At 36.1% G+C, this 24,370-nt stretch overlaps 4 protein-coding genes and 1 pseudogene across 4 annotated transcripts; 2 read left to right on the top strand and 3 right to left on the bottom strand.

Moving 5' to 3' along the window:
* Positions 1–2,765: 2,765 nt before the first annotated feature.
* On the top strand, positions 2,766–9,765 carry LOC143610057 (receptor-like serine/threonine-protein kinase ALE2; annotated as a pseudogene).
* Positions 9,766–12,168: 2,403 nt separating this feature from the next.
* LOC143610062 (uncharacterized) lies at positions 12,169–12,609 on the bottom strand. The gene has a single exon (XM_077084641.1). It carries the CDS (start codon positions 12,607–12,609, stop codon positions 12,169–12,171), a length of 441 nt encoding a protein of 146 aa, XP_076940756.1.
* Positions 12,610–12,777: 168 nt separating this feature from the next.
* On the bottom strand, positions 12,778–14,569 carry LOC143610061 (uncharacterized). Its single transcript, XM_077084640.1, has 2 exons — positions 13,945–14,569; positions 12,778–12,800 (listed from the first exon to the last, which is right to left on the bottom strand). Exons 1-2 carry the CDS (start codon positions 14,567–14,569, stop codon positions 12,778–12,780), a joined length of 648 nt encoding a protein of 215 aa, XP_076940755.1.
* A 16-nt stretch (positions 14,570–14,585) lies between these two features.
* On the bottom strand, positions 14,586–15,008 carry LOC143610060 (uncharacterized). Its single transcript, XM_077084639.1, has one exon. The coding sequence runs from the start codon at positions 15,006–15,008 to the stop codon at positions 14,586–14,588; it is 423 nt and encodes a 140-aa protein (XP_076940754.1).
* Positions 15,009–17,174: 2,166 nt separating this feature from the next.
* Positions 17,175–23,454, top strand: LOC143610059 (uncharacterized). Its single transcript, XM_077084638.1, has 12 exons — positions 17,175–17,216; positions 17,333–17,422; positions 18,038–18,115; positions 18,856–18,930; positions 19,143–19,195; positions 19,283–19,442; positions 19,554–19,655; positions 19,761–19,887; positions 21,980–22,080; positions 22,201–22,339; positions 22,976–23,028; positions 23,184–23,454. The coding sequence occupies exons 1-12, from the start codon at positions 17,175–17,177 to the stop codon at positions 23,265–23,267; spliced, it is 1,104 nt and encodes a 367-aa protein (XP_076940753.1). The 3' UTR covers positions 23,268–23,454.
* Positions 23,455–24,370: the final 916 nt, after the last annotated feature.

Raw genomic sequence — 24,370 nt, 5'->3', positions numbered from 1 at the left:
GGGATTATGAGTATGGTTCAAATGGATCCCTTCATGTTATTCTACACATTAAAGAAGAGTCTTTTGGTCATATGTTCGTGATCATGGGTTATAATCGGTTTATGTGAAGCAACATATTTACTTTTAAACCAATGTAGGAAATCATGTAAAACGAACTCCAATCATTTAAACTATTTATCTAACACTATCAAATAGGTTGACTGGTAGGAATCCTATTTCTCTAATGGTATCAAATAGGTTTACGGGTACGAATCGGGTTTTCATACGGAACTTCCATACTATTATATTATTATGTGCAGTGTGAATAGAGCGAAAAAGGAGGCTGATCTATCCCTAAGGTTTCTATGATCTGAATGGCTTCTATAATCAGAATGACTCATGCTCAGAATTCTCAAAAGATTACAAGAATATCTGAAGAAAAAATATTCATTTACTTTATTCATTTGTAACTATGGCCCATCTTAATCTTATTAATAAGAAAGAAAGTGTCATTGGGGGTGCTTAAAAAGTAATTAGAGAAACCTGTTGAATTTTTTTCTTTTTTTTTTTGGTTTCGATTAACAATAAGTTTGTTTTTTCGTAAAACAAACTCTTTTTTCACCGCTACCCACAAGCAACGCGGGGGTCTAAAACTTGCCCCACCACAACGCGCGTGTACGTTTCCTTGTTAAAATAATTTATAAACATCCCGGCACTTTTGACACAAACTAACAAAATTCTTTCATGTCGGCTTCGATACAATTAAAAAGACTGACGGATAAATGCTAGGGAGAGAGTGGCATTCATAAGCGCGTAATTTTTAGTTATATCATATTTTCTTCCATACTTAAAAAAACACTCATTTTATATCTAATGCTACGCTATTTTTGTATATATTAAAAACTTAGTTTTCTAAACCTTGCACCAATTGCATATGATACCCTACAACGTATACTAGGTTACTTAATTAACCTAACTTTTTAATATGTTAATCCTTAAGCCCCATTAATTACACGATAAACCACATAACTTTTTTTATTATGAAACCCCTCAAGTTTCATTCAATTACATAAACAGACAACTAAGTTTTTTAAAATTGTACGAACTGATATTGTAACGAACCGACCTTATGCCAACCAAGTTTCTATCACGTCCACCTGCAACACGTGGAGTGAAGCAACTAGGTTGTATTGAAAGTGCGGAAAAAGGGTGATCGTCGTCTATCTGCTTGTGTTTGGCCATTCAGACACACCCACAGATAAATAACACTATATAACACCTCCAATATGGAGATCCACTCACATGAGCATTTGTTAATCAGTTCCTCCCATTTAAAATGCTCTATTCATTAACCAGTCAACTAAATAATATGCTTAGCATTTTAAATCTCTGATGAGTTTTATATACAGTATATTAGTTGAGAGTATTTAAATTTTTACATTAGCCGTTTCATTATATACAATTTATCTTATGAGTATTATACGATTGCCTTCTTTCTTACACTCCAAACTATCATATAACGTGGATTGAAGAACTCTTCTGCATTCTCTATCTACTCTCTAGCTATGAAAGATTTGCGAGCTTTAGAGTGAAAACTGTTAGCCCCAAGCACTCATATACGCAAGATAAATGAATTGGTTGGTTCTCACAACGTCTCTACTAGTTTTGCACATGGTTTTGGCAAATTTGTGAACCGACATAGCCACATGCGCTTCTAGGTGTGCCATGCCAAACCTATGTTAGCAATGCACGCACACACTAGCCAATGCTTATCGGATTAGCACGATCGTGTGCAAAGCCAAACATGTGCATGTCGGGCACCACTTGCCTACAACCTTAGTATTGCTCATGACACGCTCATGAATCATGTCTTTGGCATGGTCATGCCATAGACCTTTTTTTTTTCTCACATGAGTTGTGACAAATATTATTAAGCTAACTAGCTCAAAATGTAAACATTCATTCCAGACAGATTAAACCCAAATTTATTAATTCGTGAAATCGACACGTGCAACATAACAATAAAAGTGGGCAAACATATCTAAGTCATATGTAGTCCCTTTATTATGAAATATTATACATTGCTTTTCGATAATCACGTTTATGTAATGTTTGCTTAGGATTTAATGAGATGCTGATCTTTGTAGGTAGCTTATGCGAGGATTCATTGTTTGCAATATACAACTTATTATCTTATATTGTTTTGTTGCATAAAATACACATAATTAAAATTTAAAATTTTATTAACCCTCCACTTACAAAATCTCTTTTTTAAACACTTAAAGGAACATCCATCCATAACTTTTAAGACAATGCAAGACTCGACACCTAACTTGTTCAGTGATAGCATTTGTAAGCCGAATAACGATTGTCTTTTACTTTTATGTTAAGAAACTATATTCGGTATGTTACATCTTTATACACACATAATGACATGTCTATTCAATTTTTTTCCATATAAAAAACAACCCTATAAAAACGAAAAACAAATAATTAAAACACATATATTCTCATATATATTTATTATTATTATTATTATTCTGCATATAAAAACCCCACTTCACTCACCCAGTTCTTCCCCTCTATTTCTTCATCACATATCTCTTCAAATCTTGATATTCATTATTATTATCAATTAATATTATCCAGCTATAATCATGGATCTACATTCTCACACTTGCACATTATCCTTCATTTAATTTCGCTATACAATCAAACAACAATGCTGCATTTGCAATCGATTAACGGAGGGTTTAAGCTACGGAGAAACCCTAACGTATCGTTATTTAATCAAACGACGACGTTTTGGCAATGCTGTTTGTGAATTTGGTACCAAAATGCTGGCTGTTTTGATGCTGTTGTTTAGTTTACATGTTCTGAGTTTTGATTCTACAGCTGATAATTACGGTAAGGAGGTTTAATTTGAATTTGAAGCTTGTTTGATTGAATTAGGGCTTTTTGCTTGGCAATTGAGTAAATTAATAAAGTAATTTTGTGAGTATATAGTTGATTGATGCATTGGAAGTGATAATTGTGGTTTGCTTATTGAATTAAGAACTTATGATATGTGTTTAGGGTTTTAGGGTTTAAGGTGAAATTGTATGCTCTTGTTTGAATTTGTATGATAAAGGTAGTAATATTCGGATGCGAATTGACGGTGAAGGTTTAAATACAAACAGGGTTTAAAAAGTGAGAAGGATGGAATTTAAATTAAAAAAGAAAAATAATAACTCAAAATATAAGTTAAAAATGAAAAATGTAAAACAACTAAAATGTTTCCCCGTCGTCTGTCCTCCAAAAAATAAAATAAAAACCCGAGAAATGTCGGTTTAGCTTTAGGGTTTACCTTTTGGGTTTAGATTAGCTTTTAGGGGGTGCTTGAGGGTGGTTAGGTTTTTGTGACCCTTTGTCCGATAACTCAACTCACGAATTGATATGCGTTATTTAGCAATTGTGGTTTGCTTATTACGTTATGATATGCGTTTAGGGTTTAGGGTTTAGGGTTTAATACAAAACTATATGCTTCTGTTTTATATGTTAAACGAACCTATTAATATTCGGATGCGAATTGATATGCAGTTTTTAGCAATGTATTAGCATCATTATTCTTCTTTTCTTGTTATAAATGGCGTTTAGTTAGGAAACATTTAAGAGCAACTAATTTGCCTCAAATTTTAGAAAAGCAGGTATTGTACTGTATCCATGGTTAAACTTGAATGTAGGACTAATGTGAGTTTAGGGTACTGCAGCGTAGATAATATTTTATTTGGACAATGAAGATTGTAAACGTTACTGTTTTTATAAGATGCACAGCATCCGATTTGTATTCTAAGTTTGGAACTTTAATTGCATCATATTATTATGCACTTTAACGCTAGAAAACTCATAGACACCTCACAGAGGCTTTTAAGTAGACACGGAAGAAATAGTACCACGTATGCTGTTTATAAATGACTGAATGAGAAAAAGGAAATCGTGAATATCTTCATTTGTAGGCACATCATTATTCTGTTTTCCTTGTTATAAATGACATTTAGTTGGGAAATATCACGAGGATTGTGAAGCTTAAAAGCAACTCAATCGTGTCTCGTAAAATTATCTTCATTTATAATCGCATCATATTCTACCTAAAGCAGGGCTAAAGTTATTCACTAGGATATAGGTCAAGTTCGGTAACATTTTATTCATCTGTAACAGGAAAAAATATCTGCTCTGATATTCAACACGTTGTACATGTGGTGGATCTGGTCCTCACTATCTACCATGACATTTTTAGTAACTGAGAGCAGTTATGTATGCATGTGGTTGCTTTGCTGTTACAAACTCCAAACATATTGAAATATCTTAAACTTCCTTATTTACAATATTTTTCTTTGGTTCTTGCGCCTTTTGAATCGCCAATTATAATGGTCATATTCTGATAAAAGTAATTTCATTAGTTTTTTTCATTGGAATAATTTAATTTGTGAGTTATTATCTTGACATAAAATGGTAAATTATTTCTCGTTTCTTGCCCGACACCATGAAAGTTTAACTTTTATGTTAGAAGCATTGTGGCCGGATTTATAAACAAAACCAGCTTGCTGAATACTTTTTAAGATACTTGTTTGATGCTCAAGATTATAAATATATGGTCAGCAATATTATATTAAAAATCAATTGTAAAATGCTCTACCGTTGATATTCCATGTTATTTATAAGTGTTTAACCTGCTATGACATGATGCTTTATAGTGGATTATTTTGTTGCAAACTTGCAATTCATGTTAAAATTTCGATGATAAATGGTTAACTTCTTTATATTAACTAACTTTTTGAGTCTAGATACAGTGATATACCTTTACCCAACAAATTGCTATCATTTTGTGTCCTTTTCTTATTGGTTTTTTTTACCATATACACATCAGCATGAATCCTATTAAGTGCTTTCACCCTTTTTTGCTTCTTCAAAAATGTTTGGTTCTTATAACCTTATAACCGCATTTTAAGTTCTTATGGTTCAATGCTTTAGTTTTTTTCATTTAAAAAACTTCTTTGTTTTTAGGTTCTGTTGGTTCTACTGATAGCAGTAACCTGCTACATCACCACCACCACCACCAATACCACCATCACCATCATCATCGTCATCCTCATAAGACAAGTACTCATGCACTCCCCCCATCTCCTTCCAGTGTACCAGGTATATATCTTTTTATTTATACAGTTATAATTTAACAATTTTCTTTTAAGCTATATTTTTATCTTACCCATTTAGAAATAAAACTTAACCTGAATAAACACATTCATAAGTAAATGAGTTGAAATTGCCACCTCTAGCTATTATGCAAAAGTAAAGAGGATAACTCTCTTATTGTAGGTATAGAAGATTGTATCTTTGTTATTGTTTTGGAGATTTATTAACATTTAATTTTTATGGGCAACTACTTGATTTAATGCATATTTGATGTTCTTTATAAGGTTAATGCTTATTGCTAATGTTATCCCACTGAATATCAGTTGCAGTCGCAAGCTTTCTATTTCTAAATCCTGTTATTACAACAGGGAGCGTTAGTCTATATTTGTTATTGTCTATTCATCATTTGTGAGAACCACACCATCAAGTCGAGTATCAAAGTTTATAATTATCAACTTCCATATTTAAACTTGATAAGCTATACATCAAGGGTGTTGGGATATTATTAAGGATGCCGAATATTTGTATTAAATGCAAATCTGGATTTATTATTTTACCACCCAGCATTCTCGAGAATAAACGTATCATGTTTACATGAACATAGGAAAAGTTAATAAATGAGAATATGCTCTATAATTGCAAATCGTTTATAAATCCTCATTTGCTTGTGAGCTCGAGCTCTCGAGTCAAAATGTGAATTTTTGTTCAGGTTGGCACTTGATATGGGTCGAGTTCGATTGGCTAACATTTTTTTTTCTAATTATTTTTGTGTATAAACAATACTATAATAATATTTCAAACACGATTACAAATCCATATTATTTTCCAAATATAATGGTTTATGAAGTTTTTTGTGAATAAAAAAACTCTTTGTGAGACTCCTCTATGATCCCTTATATGCTTAAGAGTTAATTACACGGATGCTCCCTGTGGTTTGCGTGGATTTCACATTTGGCCCCTAACTTTGATAAATTGCATGCATGCTCCCTACTATTTTGAACCAGGTAACACTTTTACTCCCTTGCGTGGATGAACGTTAAGTTTTTCAGTTAAGTGGGTATGCAATTACTATTATGCCCTTAATGATAAACAAAAACCATAAAAAAAATTAAAATGGCAGTGCAGGTTTCTTCTCCAACACTTTTAACACCACCTAACCCTTGCACTTTCTTCCAAGTTAACTCATTCGAAGTGGTTACTTATTTTAATGATTTATGGATTTATGCAATTTAGTAGGGGTATTTCAGTCATTTCACACATAACTAACTGGAAAAACTAACCTTCATTCATTTGAAGGAGCGCCCATGTTATGTTTTACAAAATACTAGGGAGCATGCATGTAATTTATCAAAGTTAGGGACCAAACATGAAATCCATGCAAACCACAGGGAGCATCCGTGTAATTGACTCCATGTTTAAACTTATAATTCATTTCTCACCCGAACCAGCCGAAGGAGCGCCCATGTTATGTTTTACAAAATACTAGGGAGCATGCATGTAATTTATCAAAGTTAGGGACCAAACATGAAATCCATGCAAACCACAGGGAGCATCCGTGTAATTGACTCCATGTTTAAACTTATAATTCATTTCTCACCCGAACCAGCCCTCCTTTACATAATTTTATTGCATCACTTTTAATGTTTGCAATTGGTTTTATTTAAAAATTTGTTTATGATATCTGGCAGGTTGTGGATGTGTGGAACCACTTACTGCAACTCCTATTGGTTCACCTTGTGGCTGTGTTATTCCAATGAAAGTCAAACTTCTTCTAGAAGCTTCTGTCTATGCTGTTTTCCCAGTTGTGAACGAGCTAGCAATTGAAATTGCAAAAGGAACATATCTAACACAGAGCCGAGTGGTAATCACAGGTGCCATTGCTGACATTGAAAATCAAGAAAGAACCGATATTGATGTTAACCTGTTACCACTGGGAGAAAAGTTTGATAATTTCACTGCTAAACTCACTTATGAAAGATTTTGGCACAAGAAACTTTCACTAAACAGAACCCTTTTTGGAGATTATGAAGTGGCATATATTATTTATCCAGGTAAAGCTGCAAACATCTGTCTTTTCTATAATCTTTTTCTCTTTATTGGATTAATTTCATATATACCCTTAGAAACTAAAGAGTTTTCATATATACCCTTGATGACCACTCTACCTCTTTCTATTATATTTGCTTAAATCCTATTTGTCATTTGGATTCTGATCAACATCGACGATAAGCAAGCGAACTAAACCTTTGTCTCTCTTCTTTTGGTTCTCTCGACATCAGATTATCGAACAATCGAATCTGTATGTTCGAATCAGATAATCGAACGATAAGCAATCTAACTCGAATCAGATAGTTGAACTAGGTATAATCGTATCTGTCTCTATCAATTTTCCACATTATACTATCACATTAGGTCATATTACTGCATTGGTTTATCACATCTGTAAATTAAAATGGGCATGTATGAAGTTTTAAAGTTTTAGAAAAATAAGGATAATTAATAGTTTATTAAATTGCTTTACTGAGTTGGTATTTTTGATATTTTAACTACTTTGTAAGGGTACATATGATATCTTTAGTTTTGCATGGGAATATTGATATTTTCCAAGTTTGTAGGGCTATATATGAAATTGTCATTTTTTTATTTAACCATGTGGTATCTAAACATGAGATGTTATAATCAGGGCTTCCTACTGCACCAAATGACACTGATAACAGACCAAACACAAGTCCTGGGACCCCTATAATCCCGTTAAATGCAAAATTTGTTAACGGAAATCCGAAGATGGACCGTAAAACTATTTTTGTAATTGCTTTGTCAGCAGTAGTACTCTTGATTGTTTGCTGTGCAGCAATTGCTGTTTTCATCAAGTACAAAAAGATCTGTAAATCATCAGATGCTGTTTGCCCTGATTTTACATCATCAACTAACAAGAGATGTGGTAAGCGTGTACCTTCGATTTGTAATTTTGTATCATTAGTTAAAGTAGAAATATTTTAATGATTCAAACAATGTGAGTGTGCAGGACTTGGAGCATTGTTATCAAATGACCCGACAAGTTCCGCGTCAGCATCTATTGACTCCACAATGGCTACTTCTCTTCTTTCTGTTAAGTCTTTTTCACTAGCTGAATTGGAGAAAGCCACTGAAAAGTTCAGCTCTAAACGGGTTTTGGGTGAAGGTGGTTTCGGTTGCGTTTATCATGGGATCATGGAAGATGGGTTGAAAGTTGCCGTGAAATTGCTTTATGGAGATAATAATAATCAGAATAGAGACCGTGAGTTCGTTGCTGAAGTTGAGTTGTTAAGCCGTTTGCATCATCGTAACCTTGTTAAACTCGTTGGGATATGCATTGAAAGACACACGCGCTGCTTGGTTTATGAGCTTGTTCCAAATGGCAGCGTTGAATCTCATTTGCACGGTATGCTATTTCTTTGATTAAAGGTTGACTTTGACCATGTTGACTTTGGTCAAAAATTCAGCTGTGTTGGTGTTTGATGTGTAGATAAACAGCCAAAAGGAGGTCTTGATTGGGATGCTCGGTTAAAGATTGCTCTTGGTGCAGCAAGAGGGTTGGCTTATCTTCATGAAGATTCTAATCCACGTGTCATTCATCGTGATTTTAAGGCTGCCAATGTTTTACTTGAAGGCGATTTTACCCCTAAGGTGTCAGATTTCGGTTTGGCAAGGGAAGCTACAGAGGGCAGTCGTCATATTTCTACACGAGTCATGGGAACTTTCGGGTATGATTGCAATAATAATAATAATATAATTGTAACATGACACGATAACTTATTACTTTCAACTGAATTGGTGACAGTTATGTGGCACCCGAGTACGCCATGACAGGCCATCTTCTAGTCAAAAGTGACGTCTACAGTTACGGCGTCGTTCTACTCGAGCTTCTAACCGGAAGAAGACCAGTAGACATGTATCAACCTCCCGGGGAAGAAAACCTTGTGACATGGTCCCGCCCACTTCTCACAACCCAACAAGGTCTGCACCAGATAGCTGACCCAACCCTAACCGGGACCTACGACTTCACAGACTTTGCCAAAGTGGCTGCAATCGCTTCCATGTGTGTGCACCCGGAGGTCGCTCAACGACCTTTCATGGGTGAAGTTGTTCAAGCTCTAAAACTCATATGCAACGATGACGAAGACGACATTACTACTCAGCGTGGCTCCTCTGCTGTAGAATCCGACTATAAAGGCGACCACCCGCCTTCCACTGGCAGTTGGTGGAACGCCGCAAGCGAGTCCCCAAATTTATTATTCGGTTATGGTAACGATTCTCCATTTTTTACAATGGATTATAACTTGAGCTTCCATGGCATGGGCGGGGCTTCCGTGGCCATTGGCGGGAATAGATCCGCCCGCTTAAAACGGGTCGGGCTAAGTATGAGTTTTATAGATTGAAAGGGAGCAAGAGTGAACATGGTGGGGTTAGACACCACTCTAATCTTTTTTGGAATGAAGGTTCGTTTTAGTGATTGTTTTGGAAATGTACAGAACCGGAAAGTCGGGTTGGGATTTTGTTGGTTAGAATCGGGTCGGATTTGTGAATGGATAGATGTCCCTTATAAAAGGGACCAAAATGAAAACATGGGTTTTTTTTGGAAGTAAGTTACATTTTTTGGTTATGAACAATGCCAATTGAAATATTTGGGCTTTAGACGAGTAGTATGATTAGTTTGTGGGTTAAAATCTGTGATTTAATATCGTGTTTAAAGAACAAAATTTGGGTTTCAGTCCTTTAATAAGCTTATTCAGGCTTGAAAGTTTTGTTCGTAGAAGATAGAGAATATATGCTGGTGTAATCGAGCCGAGTATGGTTTATTTCCCGGTGTATATATGTATGTAACATCTGGTTTAGAGGGTGTTAAAACTTTTTGCGTACTCTTAAATTTATATCACTCTGTCCACCATGAAACTTGAATCCTCATTATTTTGGAGTGACCCCACTATCATTAGACTACAAGTGTAAGAGACTAAGAGGTCGTGAGGCTGGGAAGCAAAAGCTAGAACCATGCGCATGTGCGTGTGATCAAGATCGAGCAGGAGTCATGTGCGTGTGATCAAGATCGAGTAGGAGCCTGGTGTGTGTGTTGTGTCGGCTGTGTTGGTGGCCAAAGGAGACGCATCAAGGCAGTGATGGTGCGTGTGGTTATGATGTTGCGCCCCTGCTAATAGTTGTGTTTTTTGTAACTAATCCAACAATACAACAACAACAATCATACCCAGCATATCCCACAAATAACTAAAGCTATCTGTAGGGTCTGGAAAGGGTGAGATGTAGACAAACCTTACCTCTATCCCTAAGGATAGAGATGTTGCTTCCAGTGAGACCCCCAGCTCAAAAAATAAATAGATAGTATATATATATATATATATATATATATATATATGTATAAAAGAAAAGAAAATAGTAGTATATTAATACTATACTAGAAACAATATACTAGTGGTAGCATTTAATCAACATTTATAGTAGATAGGCTAAATGATAATAATAATAATAATAATAATAATAATAATAACTATTCTAATAAAGATAATAACCCTAAACAGGAAATGAAAACACTAATAATGAAAATAGTATAATAAAAAGTTATAACGAGAGATAACCCCTCCTCCTACTGGTCCTTAACCTTAATTCTACGTCTCCAGGAAGTCCTATCCTGAACCATGTCCTCAGAGAGGTGCAAATCTAATAAATCATACCTAATCCTCTCGTCCCAAGTCAATTTGGGTCTACCTCTACCCTTTCTCCCCTCTACAAATATAGTTTCCACTGATCTCACGGGAGCCGTTTGTTGTCTTCTTTTTACATGTCCAAACCATCTCAATCTGCCCTCTCTTATTTTATCTAATATACTAGCTACCTCTAGTTTATCCCGAAACTCCTCGTTTCTTATTCGGTCTAACCTTGTATGCCCACACATCCACCTTAGCATCCTCATCTCTGCTACCTCATACTTGTGCACATGTGTCTTTTTGATGGCCCAACAATCTGTTCCGTATAGCATCGCCGGTCTAACTGCAACCTTATAAAACTTTCCCTTTAATTTAGTTGGGAGCCTCCTGTCACACAATACCCCTGTGGCAAATCTCCATCTACACCACCCTGCCTGGACACGATGGGCTACATCACTCTCTATGCCCCCATCACTTTGTACAAACGAACCTAAGTATTTGAACTTGGTTGACTGCGGAACCTCTTGGCCTTCAATGGTGATTTGAACGTCCTCATCATCGCTTACTCCACCAAAGTCACAGTTAAGATACTCCGTCTTTGACCGACTAATCTTTAAACCTTTACTCTCTAAAGCAGCTCGCCACTCCTCTAGCCTTATGTTGAGATCTTGTTTACTCTCGTTGATCAACACGATATCGTTTGCGAAGAGCATGCACCATGGGACAGGCTCCTGGATTGACTTTGACAACTCGTCTACGACTACTGCAAAAAGAAACGGGCTCAACGCTGATCCCTGATGAAGACCTACATCCACGGGGAAAAAGTCAGTATCCCCCACAGGCGCACAAACGCTTGTTTCAGACTTGGAATACATATCCTTAATTATCTCTATGTATTTCCCAGAGACCCCTTTACCCTCAAGGCTATCCCAGAGAAGTCGGCGTGGAATACTGTCATACGCCTTTTCTAGGTCAATGAACACCATATGCAAGTTACGTTTTCTCCCTCTATACTTTTCCATTAATCTTCTAAGGATGTGTATCGCCTCTGTGGTTGACCTTCCCGGCATAAAACCAAACTGGTTCACTGAGACCTGAGTTTCCCGTCTAAGTCTAGCCTTAATAACTCTTTCCCATAGCTTCATAGTGTGGCTTAGGAGCTTGATATCTCTGTAATTACCGCAGCATTGTGCGTCTCCTTTCTTCTTATAAATAGGGACTACGGCACTACATCTCCATTGATCCGGCATGTTATTGGTTTTTAAAATAGTTTTAAACAAAGTAGTTAACCAAATAACTCCTTTCTTCTTATAAATAGGGACTACGACACTACATCTCCATTGATCCGACATGTTATTGGTTTTAAAATAGTTTTAAACAAAGTAGTTAACCAAATAACTTCTTCCTCTCCCAAACACTTCCACACCTCGATTGGTATGTTATCTGGACCAACTGCCTTAGCCCTTCCCATCTTCCTAAGTGCAATCCTCACCTCTTCTTGAGTGATACGTCGACAGTAGCAATTATTCCGAGGATGTATGATTGTGTTGTCATTTTGTTGTTGGTGAGCGCTGCTGCTGTTGAACAGGTTGTGAAAGTAGGCTTGCCATCTCAACCTGATGTCATGCTCCTTGACTAAAACACGCCCATCCTCGCCCTTTATAAACTTCACGCCGCCTAGATCTTGCCTTCTACGCTCCCTAGCTTTGGAAATCTTAAACATATCGTGTTTCCCCTCCTTTGTTTCCAAACGTTCATACATCCGTTTATATAAGGGTGTTCATCGGATCGGATAACGGGTTATTCGGTTTATTCGGTTCGGGATTGTTCAGATTTGAAAATTTTGGAACTCTATTCGAAATCCGATCCGAATTAGGGACATTCCTATCCGATCCGAATTGAATTCGGATCGGATTCAGATAATCCGAAATTATCCGAATAATCCAAAATAATCTGTTTAACAAACATACAAACAAAATACTAACTAAATAAGCATACAAACTAAAATATCACAAAGAAAATAGAGGACCAAAGTCTAAATCCATCACAATTCAGAAAATAAAAACAGTACATGAAGCCACACAATTGATCTTTATACTTAATTTGATTAACAATATTTGCATCGTGCCCTAGCATTTCCATCTTCATCTTTATACTTTAACGAAATGAAGCCACACAATTGATCTTTCTTTATAGTTCCTTGGTTTCTTCAAACACTTCGAATTTAAATTACTGGTATTAGAATCAGCCTCTGTAGACATGTCTAGATAATCTGGATTTGTAAGAAGACAACAGACAGTTAATAAAATAGTTTATTATTATGTATATGTGAGTTATATTTAAAATCTGCAAGCTATATTAACAATATATTTCCTGTTTTAAAATAATCATACAGAAAAAGGGAAAAAAACATACATACCTTAATCATATTATGAAACTAACAAAACATTAAATCAGCCAACAGAAAAGTGTTGCTTACTAGTTAACATATACATATCTTGTTATTTTATATCAAACCTAGCTTATAATAGATATACAAAAATCAAACACATAAACAGAAAGGAAAATGTATCAATAATTCAAACACAAATGGAATATAATTAATATTTCGAATAGCATACCGATTTGGAAACAATGGAGTTGTGGTGGCGGGTGGCGGGTGGCGGACAACAGTGACAAATGACTGATGGCGGACGCCGAACGCCGGACGACGGAGCGACGGAGCGACAATCGACGGAGCGGTGGTTACTAGTTCGGACCTAGGGTTAGAACTTAGAAGGTATAGCGGTTGCCATTTCTTAGATGAATGAACGATGGCAAAAGGGAATTAGGGTTATGTAGATTTTAGTGGGTTAAATTCACTATTGGGCCTGGGCTATAAATAAAACTAATGAAAACACATGTTATTTATTCGAATAGTTTGGATATCCGAACAATCCGAATTTTTTTGGAATCCGATCCGAATCCGAATTAGTTATTCGGATATTCGTATCAATCCGATCCAAATAGAATAAGAATTCGGATCGGGTTAATCGGGTTTCGGTTTCGGTTCGGATTTCGGATTTTTTCGGATGTCGGATTTCCTGAACACCCCTACATTTATAGGCCGCGTTCTTTGCTTCTGACACTGCCTTTTTCGCCTCTTTCTTGGCCCTTTTGTACATCTCCTTCAATCCGGCGCGCTCCCTCTCGTCTGTGCACCTCATAAGTTCCCTAAAACTTCCTTGTTTATACCTAATCTTGTCTTGCACTATCTTATTCCACCACCACGACTCCTTATGACCACTTGCCTTTCCTTTTGTGACCCTAAGAGTCTCTTTCGCCACTTGGGTAATCTTTGTCGCCAATGCTTCCCATATCTGATTTGAGTCCCCATCTAGTTGAACCAGAGTCGATGATACTAGCTTATCTTTGAACAGTGAAAGGTTGTCGTCCTTCAGAGCTCCCCAGCGAATCCTAGGTCTAAATTTCCTCGCCCTTTCCGTCAACTTATTTCTAAAGCCTATATCAGCCACAAGCAATCGATGTTGAGCCACGACCGTCTCCCCAGGTATAACCTTGCAGTCCTTCCACCAACGTCGATCTCCTTGCCTCATTAGAAGATAGTCGATCTGCGTGTTGCGTCCCCCACTGCTAAAAGTGATCAAATGTGATTCTCTCTTCTTAAAGAACGAGTTTATAATACCAAGTTCATGAGCCACTGCAAAGTCTAGAAGATCCATGTCGGTGTCATTCCTATCACCAAAACCAAAACCCCCCATGTACGGATTGAAAGTCATCGTTATCCTCACCAATATGTCCGTTAAAATCACCTCCTATACAAATCCTCTCATCCCTCGGTATGTCTCTCACAATTGCATCTAAGCATTCCCAAAATTTTCTCTTTTTTTGTACCCCTAGTTTGACATGTGGAGCGTAAGCGCAAACCACTGCCACCACTACTTCCCCTAGTACTAGCCTCAACACCATAATCTTATCATTATGCCTTATCACCTCTACCACACTAGTGAGTAGTTCCTTAGCCACTAGAAACCCCACCCCATTTTTAGCCTCATTAGACCCCGAGTACCACAACTTATACCCATTGCATTCGGTCCCTCTATACCCTTTCCATCTAGTTTCCTGAAGGCATGCTATTTGAACCCTATGCCTTTTGAGCATATCTACCAACTCTAGCAACTTACCATTTAAGGATCCTACATTCCAAGACGCCACACGCAAGGTATGATCCCTATCCTTACCCTTACCTACACCCCTTTTCCTGGGACATGATCTCAAGGAATAGTCATGGCTCCTACGGTCTATGGTTGCAACTAGTCACACAAACCTAGTATGTAAAACACACAACAAGCCGGTAAGCACACACAAAGTCAAAGAACACCCGGTTACACAAAAAGGAATCCACAACACACCGTATTTTAATAAAATAGTGTTTAAAGTTTGTATTGTAAACAAAAAATTGTTGATTTAAAAGAATATTTACTACATAAAAATAACAATTTTTTAATTTGCAAGATATTTAACAAACAGAAAAAATATTCAACATACAAAAAACACGTGGCATGCTATAATTTTAGGAACCCCACGAGCATGTGCTACGTGTGTGTGTATATATACTATTTGTTTGTTTGTTTGTTTTTTAAATTATATTATCTTCTAAAAGGAATTGAGGAACCTGGAAACCAACGGTTGTGCTATTCGCCCGGGTAACAACAATTTGTGTCTGGCCAACTTTGTACGTCGCCAGAACAAACGTATCGCTCCGGTAAACTCTAGATCTCCGCCCAAAATTATGGTGTATTCTGCCGGGAATCTCAAGATCTAAGGCTAAAACACAGAGGGATAGAGTTGGGGTATACGGTTCCGTAAAGAGATCTTGGATTCTGTGGCTGCTCAGGTTAGGTCCGGCGCCTAGTCTGGTGATGTCGTATCCGTATGATATCCCGTATGTACCACTACAGTCGCTCGTTTAGGAAGACACCTCGAGTATAGGCCGGCGCTGCAGAGAAAACGGAAAAAATCTTACCTTGGAGATTGGCCGGAGATAGGTAGGTAGGTGGACTTGGTGATGGTGAACGTTAAATGTGTACGGAGAGAAAAAAGAAAGATTCCTTTTAACTAATCCAATAATATTAATTACAAAAACCTCGAACCACTACTACTTGCGCAATCTACTAAAAGAGAGATGTAAGTAAACACCTGTGATATCGTGTGTTTCAACCATTTGAAACTCACTTAATGCATGCTTACGAAGAACATACACACATCTTGAACCTACCGTTCAGAGTTGTAACAGAGGAGTTGATTTTCTTCAGCGCGTTCAATCGAAGTCTAGTTTCGCATCTAAACATACCCCTTGTTCATTGAGCTTCCACTCCGAAGGCGGTCTAATGCCATTCCTTATAATATAATGATTCTCTACGTTAGGATGTACAGCTACAATGAAGATGGTTTAAGTTATCTAACCAAATTACAAATACACGTCAAAATTTGAGAAGTATTTCGCATGAGTTGCCAACATTAAATTGAAAAAAGAAAAAGAAAAATGACAACTTTTTACACCACCCAATTAATAGACCTATCCTAGGTCACCAACTGTTTAATTAATTGAAGATTGTCATTATCTTATTGGCTAATGATTTAATTTCCTTTTAAAACAATTTATGTAATGTATAATCATATTTTATACAACTTGTAATAATTAATTTGTCTATAAATCTAAACATATAGCCCTGCATTTTTTTAATTATTGTATTTTTTTTAACATAGTTCCGATATACTATTGTTTGCTAGTAAACTTATATTTTATTAAAAGTGTACGCTTTTTATATTTTAATAATTAGGCTTTGATCAAATACAAATTAAATTAATATGTTAGCTGTGCGAAATAAGTATTGTAATTATATATACAACATAGTGTAATTACACTATGTTGTATATATAATTACAATATTTGAATCGTACAGATAGCCTGCCTTTTCAGTTTGTACGTTAATATTGTCATGCAATAGGTAAATATCACTGAAAAACAGCCTCGATAACCGGTTGGTTTTCGAGGCTAGCTCGTTGTTAGTCTCCATAGCCAATGTTATTTCTAATATTGTTGTTTTTTAAAAAACAACATGGTCTCGTTATCGCATACGTGACGTGGACTCTCAGCGGTTAATAAGACAAAATCGGTTACTGCACGCGCCATTCTCTGGAGTTTCATCATCATCATCAGCTCACTCCTCCACTACCGTCAGGTATATATTACTTCACTCTCTCGTCGCATTACTCTATTAATTATAAACTTACCGGAAACATATTATTTAATTTAGGTCAAGCATGTTGTTATCTCCGCCGACTCCGCTTGAACCTCCAGTCGTTGTACGTATCTCTACCTGATTTAATTTATTAATTAATTAACATCAATAATCGCGATTAATTGATTGATGCTAATTAATTGTATTATGATTCGATGATATGAATGTAATGTAATGTAGCTTGGATTTGGTGGCGTTGTAGTGGATCTATTAGCGACTGTGGCTTCTTTTCCTAAACCCGACGATAAGATCAGAAGCACCAGCATGAAGGTTGATCATCTAATCTAATCTAAACACTCATCTATTTCTGTTACTGTTAGTCAGTTCGTTTATTAATCAATTAGGTCAGCTTTTGTGGCTTTCCTACTATACTGTATACTTAACAGTGAGGATTCAACAATTGTAGTAGTTATGAGGATTCATCTGGTTCCACTAGAGTTGTAATGTGAGATTATTCTTTTAATTTATCAAGTATGGGAGATGAATGATGTTTTTTTTTATGTGTTTAGGTTTAAAGTTATCCGTAATCAGTAAAATTCAATAGGCTCTATACAGTCTTAATGTTTCCTTTCATAAATGAGGTTTAAGTTGCTATCGAATGTCTATCAGCACATTACAAAGTTTTTGTTTATTTAGCTTTATGCAAACAGTTGGGATATTTCAGTTTATGCTTCTTTTCTTCTTTGTTCAGTTATTTCAGTTTGGTTCTGGTTGATGTTAATATGTTATTGTTTTCAAACGGTCAGATTATGTGTAAACTTTCCTCTCTTATTCAAATAGATGGCCATTTTATGAATTGTTAGATGAATTTACTGGAAGCCTTGAATAATAAGTTGTTCTTGGCTTGAAGGTCAACCATCATCATTGACTCAAATTTGTTCTTAGGTTCAAGGTGGCGGCAATGCAGGAAATGCCCTAACTTGTGCAGCCCGTTTAGGGTTAAATGCAAGGTTGATATCAAAGGTAGGCAAGATGCCAAGATGCATAGGCCTGTAAACGAACTGAACAAACACGAACAGAGCAAGTTCGTGGTTGTTTGTTCTACTTTAATTGAACAAACGATCGAACAATAACAATTAAAGGAACAAGGTTTTCTTGTCTGTGTTTGTTTGTTGAGAAAATGAGCGTGTTAGTGGAATAGTGTCCATTCGTTAACAATATAAGCGAACGGTTCACGAATGTAAACGAATGGACATAACTTAGCATAGTTGAACGAACATTACTAAGCTAAAACCAATTAAAAGTAGCGTGAACCTCAAATCCTCAATATGTGGGGTCTAAAAAGTTGACTAAACTTTAATGGGCCTAAAATATTTAGTTGAATATATTAACAAACATAAACGAATGAACTTAAACAAACGTAAACTAACAAGCATAAACGAGCATAAACGAACGAACATAAACGAAATATAAATAAATGAATGAATGCGGGCGTTCATGAACATAAATGAATGAACGAGCCATGTGTTCATGTTCGTCCGTCTAACTAAATGAACTAAAAGTTGTGTTCATGTTATGTTCGTGCTAAACAGACATAAAAGGAAAATCCCGCAGAACGGTTCACTTAGCGTTCGGTTCACTTGCAGGCCTATATATGTGCATTAAACATGCGTATGTTATTATTCTTTTCCTAATAGTTTGAGAATATTTTGGCTATTTTCAACATTCCCTCTTGACACTCTTGTGCTGAAATTACTTTTCAGGTTGCCAATGATGCCCAAGGGAGAGGTGTTTTGGAAGAATTAAGAGCTGATGGTGTAGATATCTCATTTTTTGTGGTACTGAACATATATGTTCTAACTTATTTCTTCATGTTTCATGTTTCTCCATATTAGACAATAAAATGAATTATTTATTTCTATTCTTTGTATTACACAGAAAATATATTAATTTCAATAGATTTTGCACAAACTCTTTTCTTATAGCAGCACATTGCAGGAATCACTGGATAATCTTTAATAATATATCGCTTCTTTTTGTCTATTTGCAGGTTTCAGAAGAAGGAAACTCACCATTTACCTATGTCATTGTGGATAATCAAACGTAAGGATACCTACATTATGACCCTTTTACAGCATTATTAGAAGTTTCGTGTTTTATTTTGATTTCTTTTAATACTGCATATTCTAGGAAAACTAGAACCTGCATTCATACTCCAGGGTCACCTCCAATGATTCCTGGTGACCTTACAACCTCAGCTGTGTCATCTGCATTGAAGGGCGTGCAGCTTGCTTATTTTGATGTACGATTGCATGAAACCGCTTTAGTTATTGCACATGAGGCAAGTGTTGTGATTTCTTATCTTGTTTAATTTCTGCCATCTAAAATTATTATATGCTGTTGCAATAAATATTTTATAATGAATAATCCCTGTTTTATGTTACCAGTGCAGGCAAAACAGAGGAATATACCTATTTTAGTTGATGCTGAAAAACCAAGGGACGGATTGAACGAGCTATTAAATTTATCAGACTATGTTGTGTGCTCTGCTAATCTTCCACAGGCAAGCTGATGATTCTTATAAACTATCTATTTGTTTATATCTTTTGTAAAGTGAGCTGCTTTTTTATGAAGTGATGGCTTCATTAGAATTGAGTATATTTTACAGGCATGGACCAAAGCTCCAACTGTTTCAAGCGCCCTTGTTTCCATGCTGTTAAGATTGCCGAAGGCCAAATTTGTCATTGCGACATTGGGTTCAGATGGCTGCATAATGCTTGAGAGAAGCATAACTGGTTTGTATCAAATTTACTTTATTCACCTCTTGAATCCTTTGTTTCATCTTTGCATGGGTAAAAAGCGTTAGTTTCTGGCTTTTGCACAGTTCGGGCCAGATTGACCCGGGACGTTTTGTCCAAATTTTGTTATTTTAATGAACAATTAGTGTTTCCATTATAACTACGACAATGAAACCAAACTGTTGGCCCAAACCGTAACCATAATCAAGCTATCATAGTAGTATTAGTTAATTGGATAATGATAACTGATCAGTTATGGTTATCAGTTACAAGTTGATACAGTTCGGTTATGAGTGGTTAACCATAAACTATAGAACTGATCATGAAATGTTTGCATCTGACTAAAGTGACCCAAATCAATGTGATCGGGCCTGAAAATTTGGGCTTGAAATTATTTAATCACTAAATAAATTGTTATTGGCCTAAAATGGCCCAAAACAACTTGAAGGAATGATAGAACCCCTAAACTTAAACAAGAAAATAAAGGATAGTTGGCCCGATTCGAGATGGGCTATTCTCCGATTAATCCAATTCGAGAAGGATTAGATCTCCATTACAAGGATTTTAACCAAGTAAATTCATAAGCATAAACATTCATACCCTAGAAACTATAACAAGAACCTATAAAATAGACATCACTTTATTAATAATTGTTGTAGTTACTTAAACCCTTCAACATCCTCAACCATTTATTTTCCTTGACCCTTCAGCTTAAGACAGGTTCGTATCAATACTTCCTTGCCGGTAAAACGACTTGACCTCAAGTCGATCCAATAGTCGTAGTGCCATGCGATCATCCATTCAATTGTAGGTTGACCCGTGCCATAGACCCATTGATTAGCTAAAATATGGGGAAATTGACCTGCTACCTTTCCATTCTCAAACCCGAATTCCAGTGCAGACTTGAAAGAATCTGATCCAGTAGAAGTTGGAATTTGGAATCCGGAATAGTCATTTGTTAATTTTTTCTGCAAATTGGTACACATCAACTTCAACATCTTGTCACAGGTCATTAGTGGGGTTTCCCTTGATCAGTTAAGTTGATCCAAATCTCCCATCTTCAATTGAACATCATCTCCAATCTTCTGTTGAGCCCCATCTCTAATCTCTACTTCAACACCCAAAGCATGCTTTAACTTATTTTCATCATCGCTAGGGCTATCTTCTGGAGCATCCTCTTTATCTAGATTTGGTAGCGGTTCATGAGATTCCTTAACGTTCCACAAAGCCTTGATCTCTGCGATGCCCTCCTTTATGGCCATTAGCGAGTCTAATCGGGCTGCAATCACTGCCAACTGATCTGCTAGATTCCGGGGTGTGGTCGTCATGCGATTTCACGGCAATGGAACCAAATGATAGAACCCCTAAACTTACACAAGAAAATAAAGGATAGTTGGCCCGATTCGAGATGGGCTATTCTCCGATTAATCCAATTCGAGAAGGATTAGATCTCCATTACAAGGATTTTAACCAAGTAAATTCATAAGCATAAACATTCATACCCTAGAAACTATAACAAGAACCTATAAATAGACATCATTTTATTAATAATTGTTGTAGTTACTTAAACCCTTCAACATCCTCAACCATTTATTTTCCTTGACTCTTCAGCTTAAGACAGGTTCGTATCAAGGAACCACGCCCAAGTAAAACTTATACTATCTCTTCGGTTAAAGGTGGTGGATCAGGTTGGTTAATCGTGGATCGGTTTGGTTTTGTTGGTTATGAAAACAAGAATAACCCAAAATCGACCCACTAATTTTTGTTTTCAAAAAAGTCAAAGCTGACCCATCGGTTTTTGATTAGGTTCGGTTAGATTGGTTTTATTCACAGTATTGCACACCCCTAATAAATATATAATAAATTAAGTTAGGAGGTTTTCTGTAATAGAATTCCACTTTGGTCAATTTTAGACCCGTTTTGGCATGTTTTACTTTTTAGCTCACTTTTGTTTTTGTTTTACATGTTTGACCCGTTAGAGACGTAAAATATCTGAATCGACCCCTTAATAAGTAAATGTGTCGAAATTATCATCTCTAAATCTCTAACTCTTGTGTCAATGGTGATAACATTTGAACTTCACTTCCAGCAGATGATGCTACAACTGAAGAAATGGATGTAGACAATCTACTTGAACTACTAAAGCATAAAATTGATTGTGGTAAAACTGTTCCTACATGTGTTTCAACAGTAAGCCTCTATGCTAACTATAAGTCTATATGTTTCTCATCAAAATATGCTTTAGTTATTAACCCATAAAACATGCAGATTATTTTAATTACAATGTTGATATTCAATTCCTCGTTTCAGGGAATTACAAGATTGCAAGCCAAGGGAGTGGGGAGTTTGTGTGGTAGGTTATTTCTTGGAACAGCTGAGAAGATTCCAGAATCAGAGCTCGTTGATACCACCGGTGCTGGAGATGCATTTATAGGGGCTATCCTTTATGGTATGTGTGTTGAACATATAGTTACATGCATGAAACTAGGGATGGGTTTGGTAACTGATCAATCTTGTAAGGTTTGGTGCAGGTCATAATGTGTGGGTCGGGTTGACCCGTTTAAACACTTTTTCTCCACAAACGTCAGAAATAATTAACATGTGAAACATGATTACAAAAGCTATATTATTACAATGACTGTTTAAATCATTAATAGATCCCTTTAAGAGGTCATATGGATTGAAAATAAACTTTTTGGCTACTATCAACCCATTTTACCTTTTTGTACATTATGGTTCATGCATTTAACATAAAGTAGCATTCATGAAAGTTGAGTTAGCTAAATGATCAGGTCGGATACCAGGTCAAATTTTGAAAATTTAGTGCTGGTCGGTTGGGTTGGCCCATTAACATTTTCTCCAAAAATGTAAAATGAATCATTGTTGTCCGTTTTTTAATTTGATCCATTCCTCATTTAGGTACCTTTTCATAATTTGAACCATTTGAGATAAAACATAAACCAAATGACCCGCTCATAACTCAACGGGTTGAAATGACCACATCTTTCATTGATATTTTACTATGCATTTTGGTTACTGAAATTGCTGACTAAATTAACACTTGTTATCCACATGTAATTTGTAGCTATTTGCACCAACAGGCCAGCGGAACAAATGTTACCCTTTGCAGCTCAAGTGGTTAGTATCAAAATTAACACATTTGTTCTGTCCTCAGGGTATTTATCTTGATGGGCCCGTGAGTTCAACGTAACGGGCTCTCACGGTAAAATAAAAAAGAAAATGTGTATTTTTTTGGAAACATGGGCCTAAATTCTCCATATCTATGATCACAGGCAGCAATTAGCTGTCGGGCTTTGGGAGCTCGAACGGGCCTTCCACGTCTCTCTGATCCTCGGTTAATGCCTTTTTTAGGTTAGAGGCCCCTTATAACCGCATACATGATGTTGTGGGTCGGGTAAGAAAATTGGGGCCCGGTTTCCGGATTTGGCTTTTCTTTCTTGTATACCTCATTGGGTTTTTTTGGACAGATCTTGTACTCCTTGTGCCATTTTAGTTGATACATCCATGTTATAAATGATAAAAATAAAACTAGATCCATGTTATAAAAAAACCTATTTTTGCTTTTCTTATTGTTTTCCTGGGTAACAAAAGATTCTATAACATGTGTTGTTTTGAGAAACTTCAGTAACTTAGGGGTTTTTAATTTCAAATAGCGATATACTTTTGCTTTTGTGCTAAATGGGACAACATAATACTTTATAAAACCATTTATTATTGAGTTCTTTTATTGTTTAATATTTTTTGCATTGATCATTTGTATATGCAATGGTAACATTTTATATATATTTAACATTTTTATGTAAAATTGATCATTTGTTTTTTGGACTTATTCAGTTGGGTTCAGTGAGTCATGCATAGTAATAGACTTCACGACCTATGAATATGGTTTTCAAAAGACAGACTTCTTCGTTCAAAAAGGGCTAGCGACACTATTTGTTGCTCGTTTGCTTTTTTTTTTTTTGTTTCAATGTAAAAGTTTGAATCCAATGTCCAATAGGTAGAGATGAAGCTAAAAAAATGAAAAGAAAAGGTAAGGTTTCTAGTGAAATTGTTGAGGAACTCATGCAATGAGGCTTATTCAAGTTAGTCACTTTGATTTGTTGCAAAAAAAAAAAGACAAAAAAAAAACAAAAACTTGAGTTCGAGCAACAAAATAAACAAAATAGGATTCAAAAAGGAAGAAAGTGAGCAAAAGAAAATGGAAATGAAGCATCTTCAGACATTGTTGCCAGGGAGCATTTGTCGCTTGAAGAGGATCAAATCAAACGTTCTCTATTGTCGAAGTACTATGGAAATTGAATCTATTTCATTGTGTTTTTATTGTCATATCGTTTTTAATGCATCCATAAGATATTGAATTTTCACTTCAATTGTAATACAACTAGAATTAAGCCCCCGTGTTGCAGCGGGGGCGTAAACTATGCCAAGTAAATGCCACACTACGGCCATCACCACCAAC

This window comes from Bidens hawaiensis, unplaced genomic scaffold, assembly GCF_021521415.1.
Source record: "Bidens hawaiensis isolate Kalapana, Puna unplaced genomic scaffold, B.hawaiensis_p1.1 tig00023652_1, whole genome shotgun sequence".
Taxonomy (NCBI): Eukaryota; Viridiplantae; Streptophyta; class Magnoliopsida; order Asterales; family Asteraceae; genus Bidens; species Bidens hawaiensis.
The sequence above is the reverse complement of the archived record's forward strand: the minus strand, read 5'-3'. Positions and strand labels throughout refer to the sequence as shown.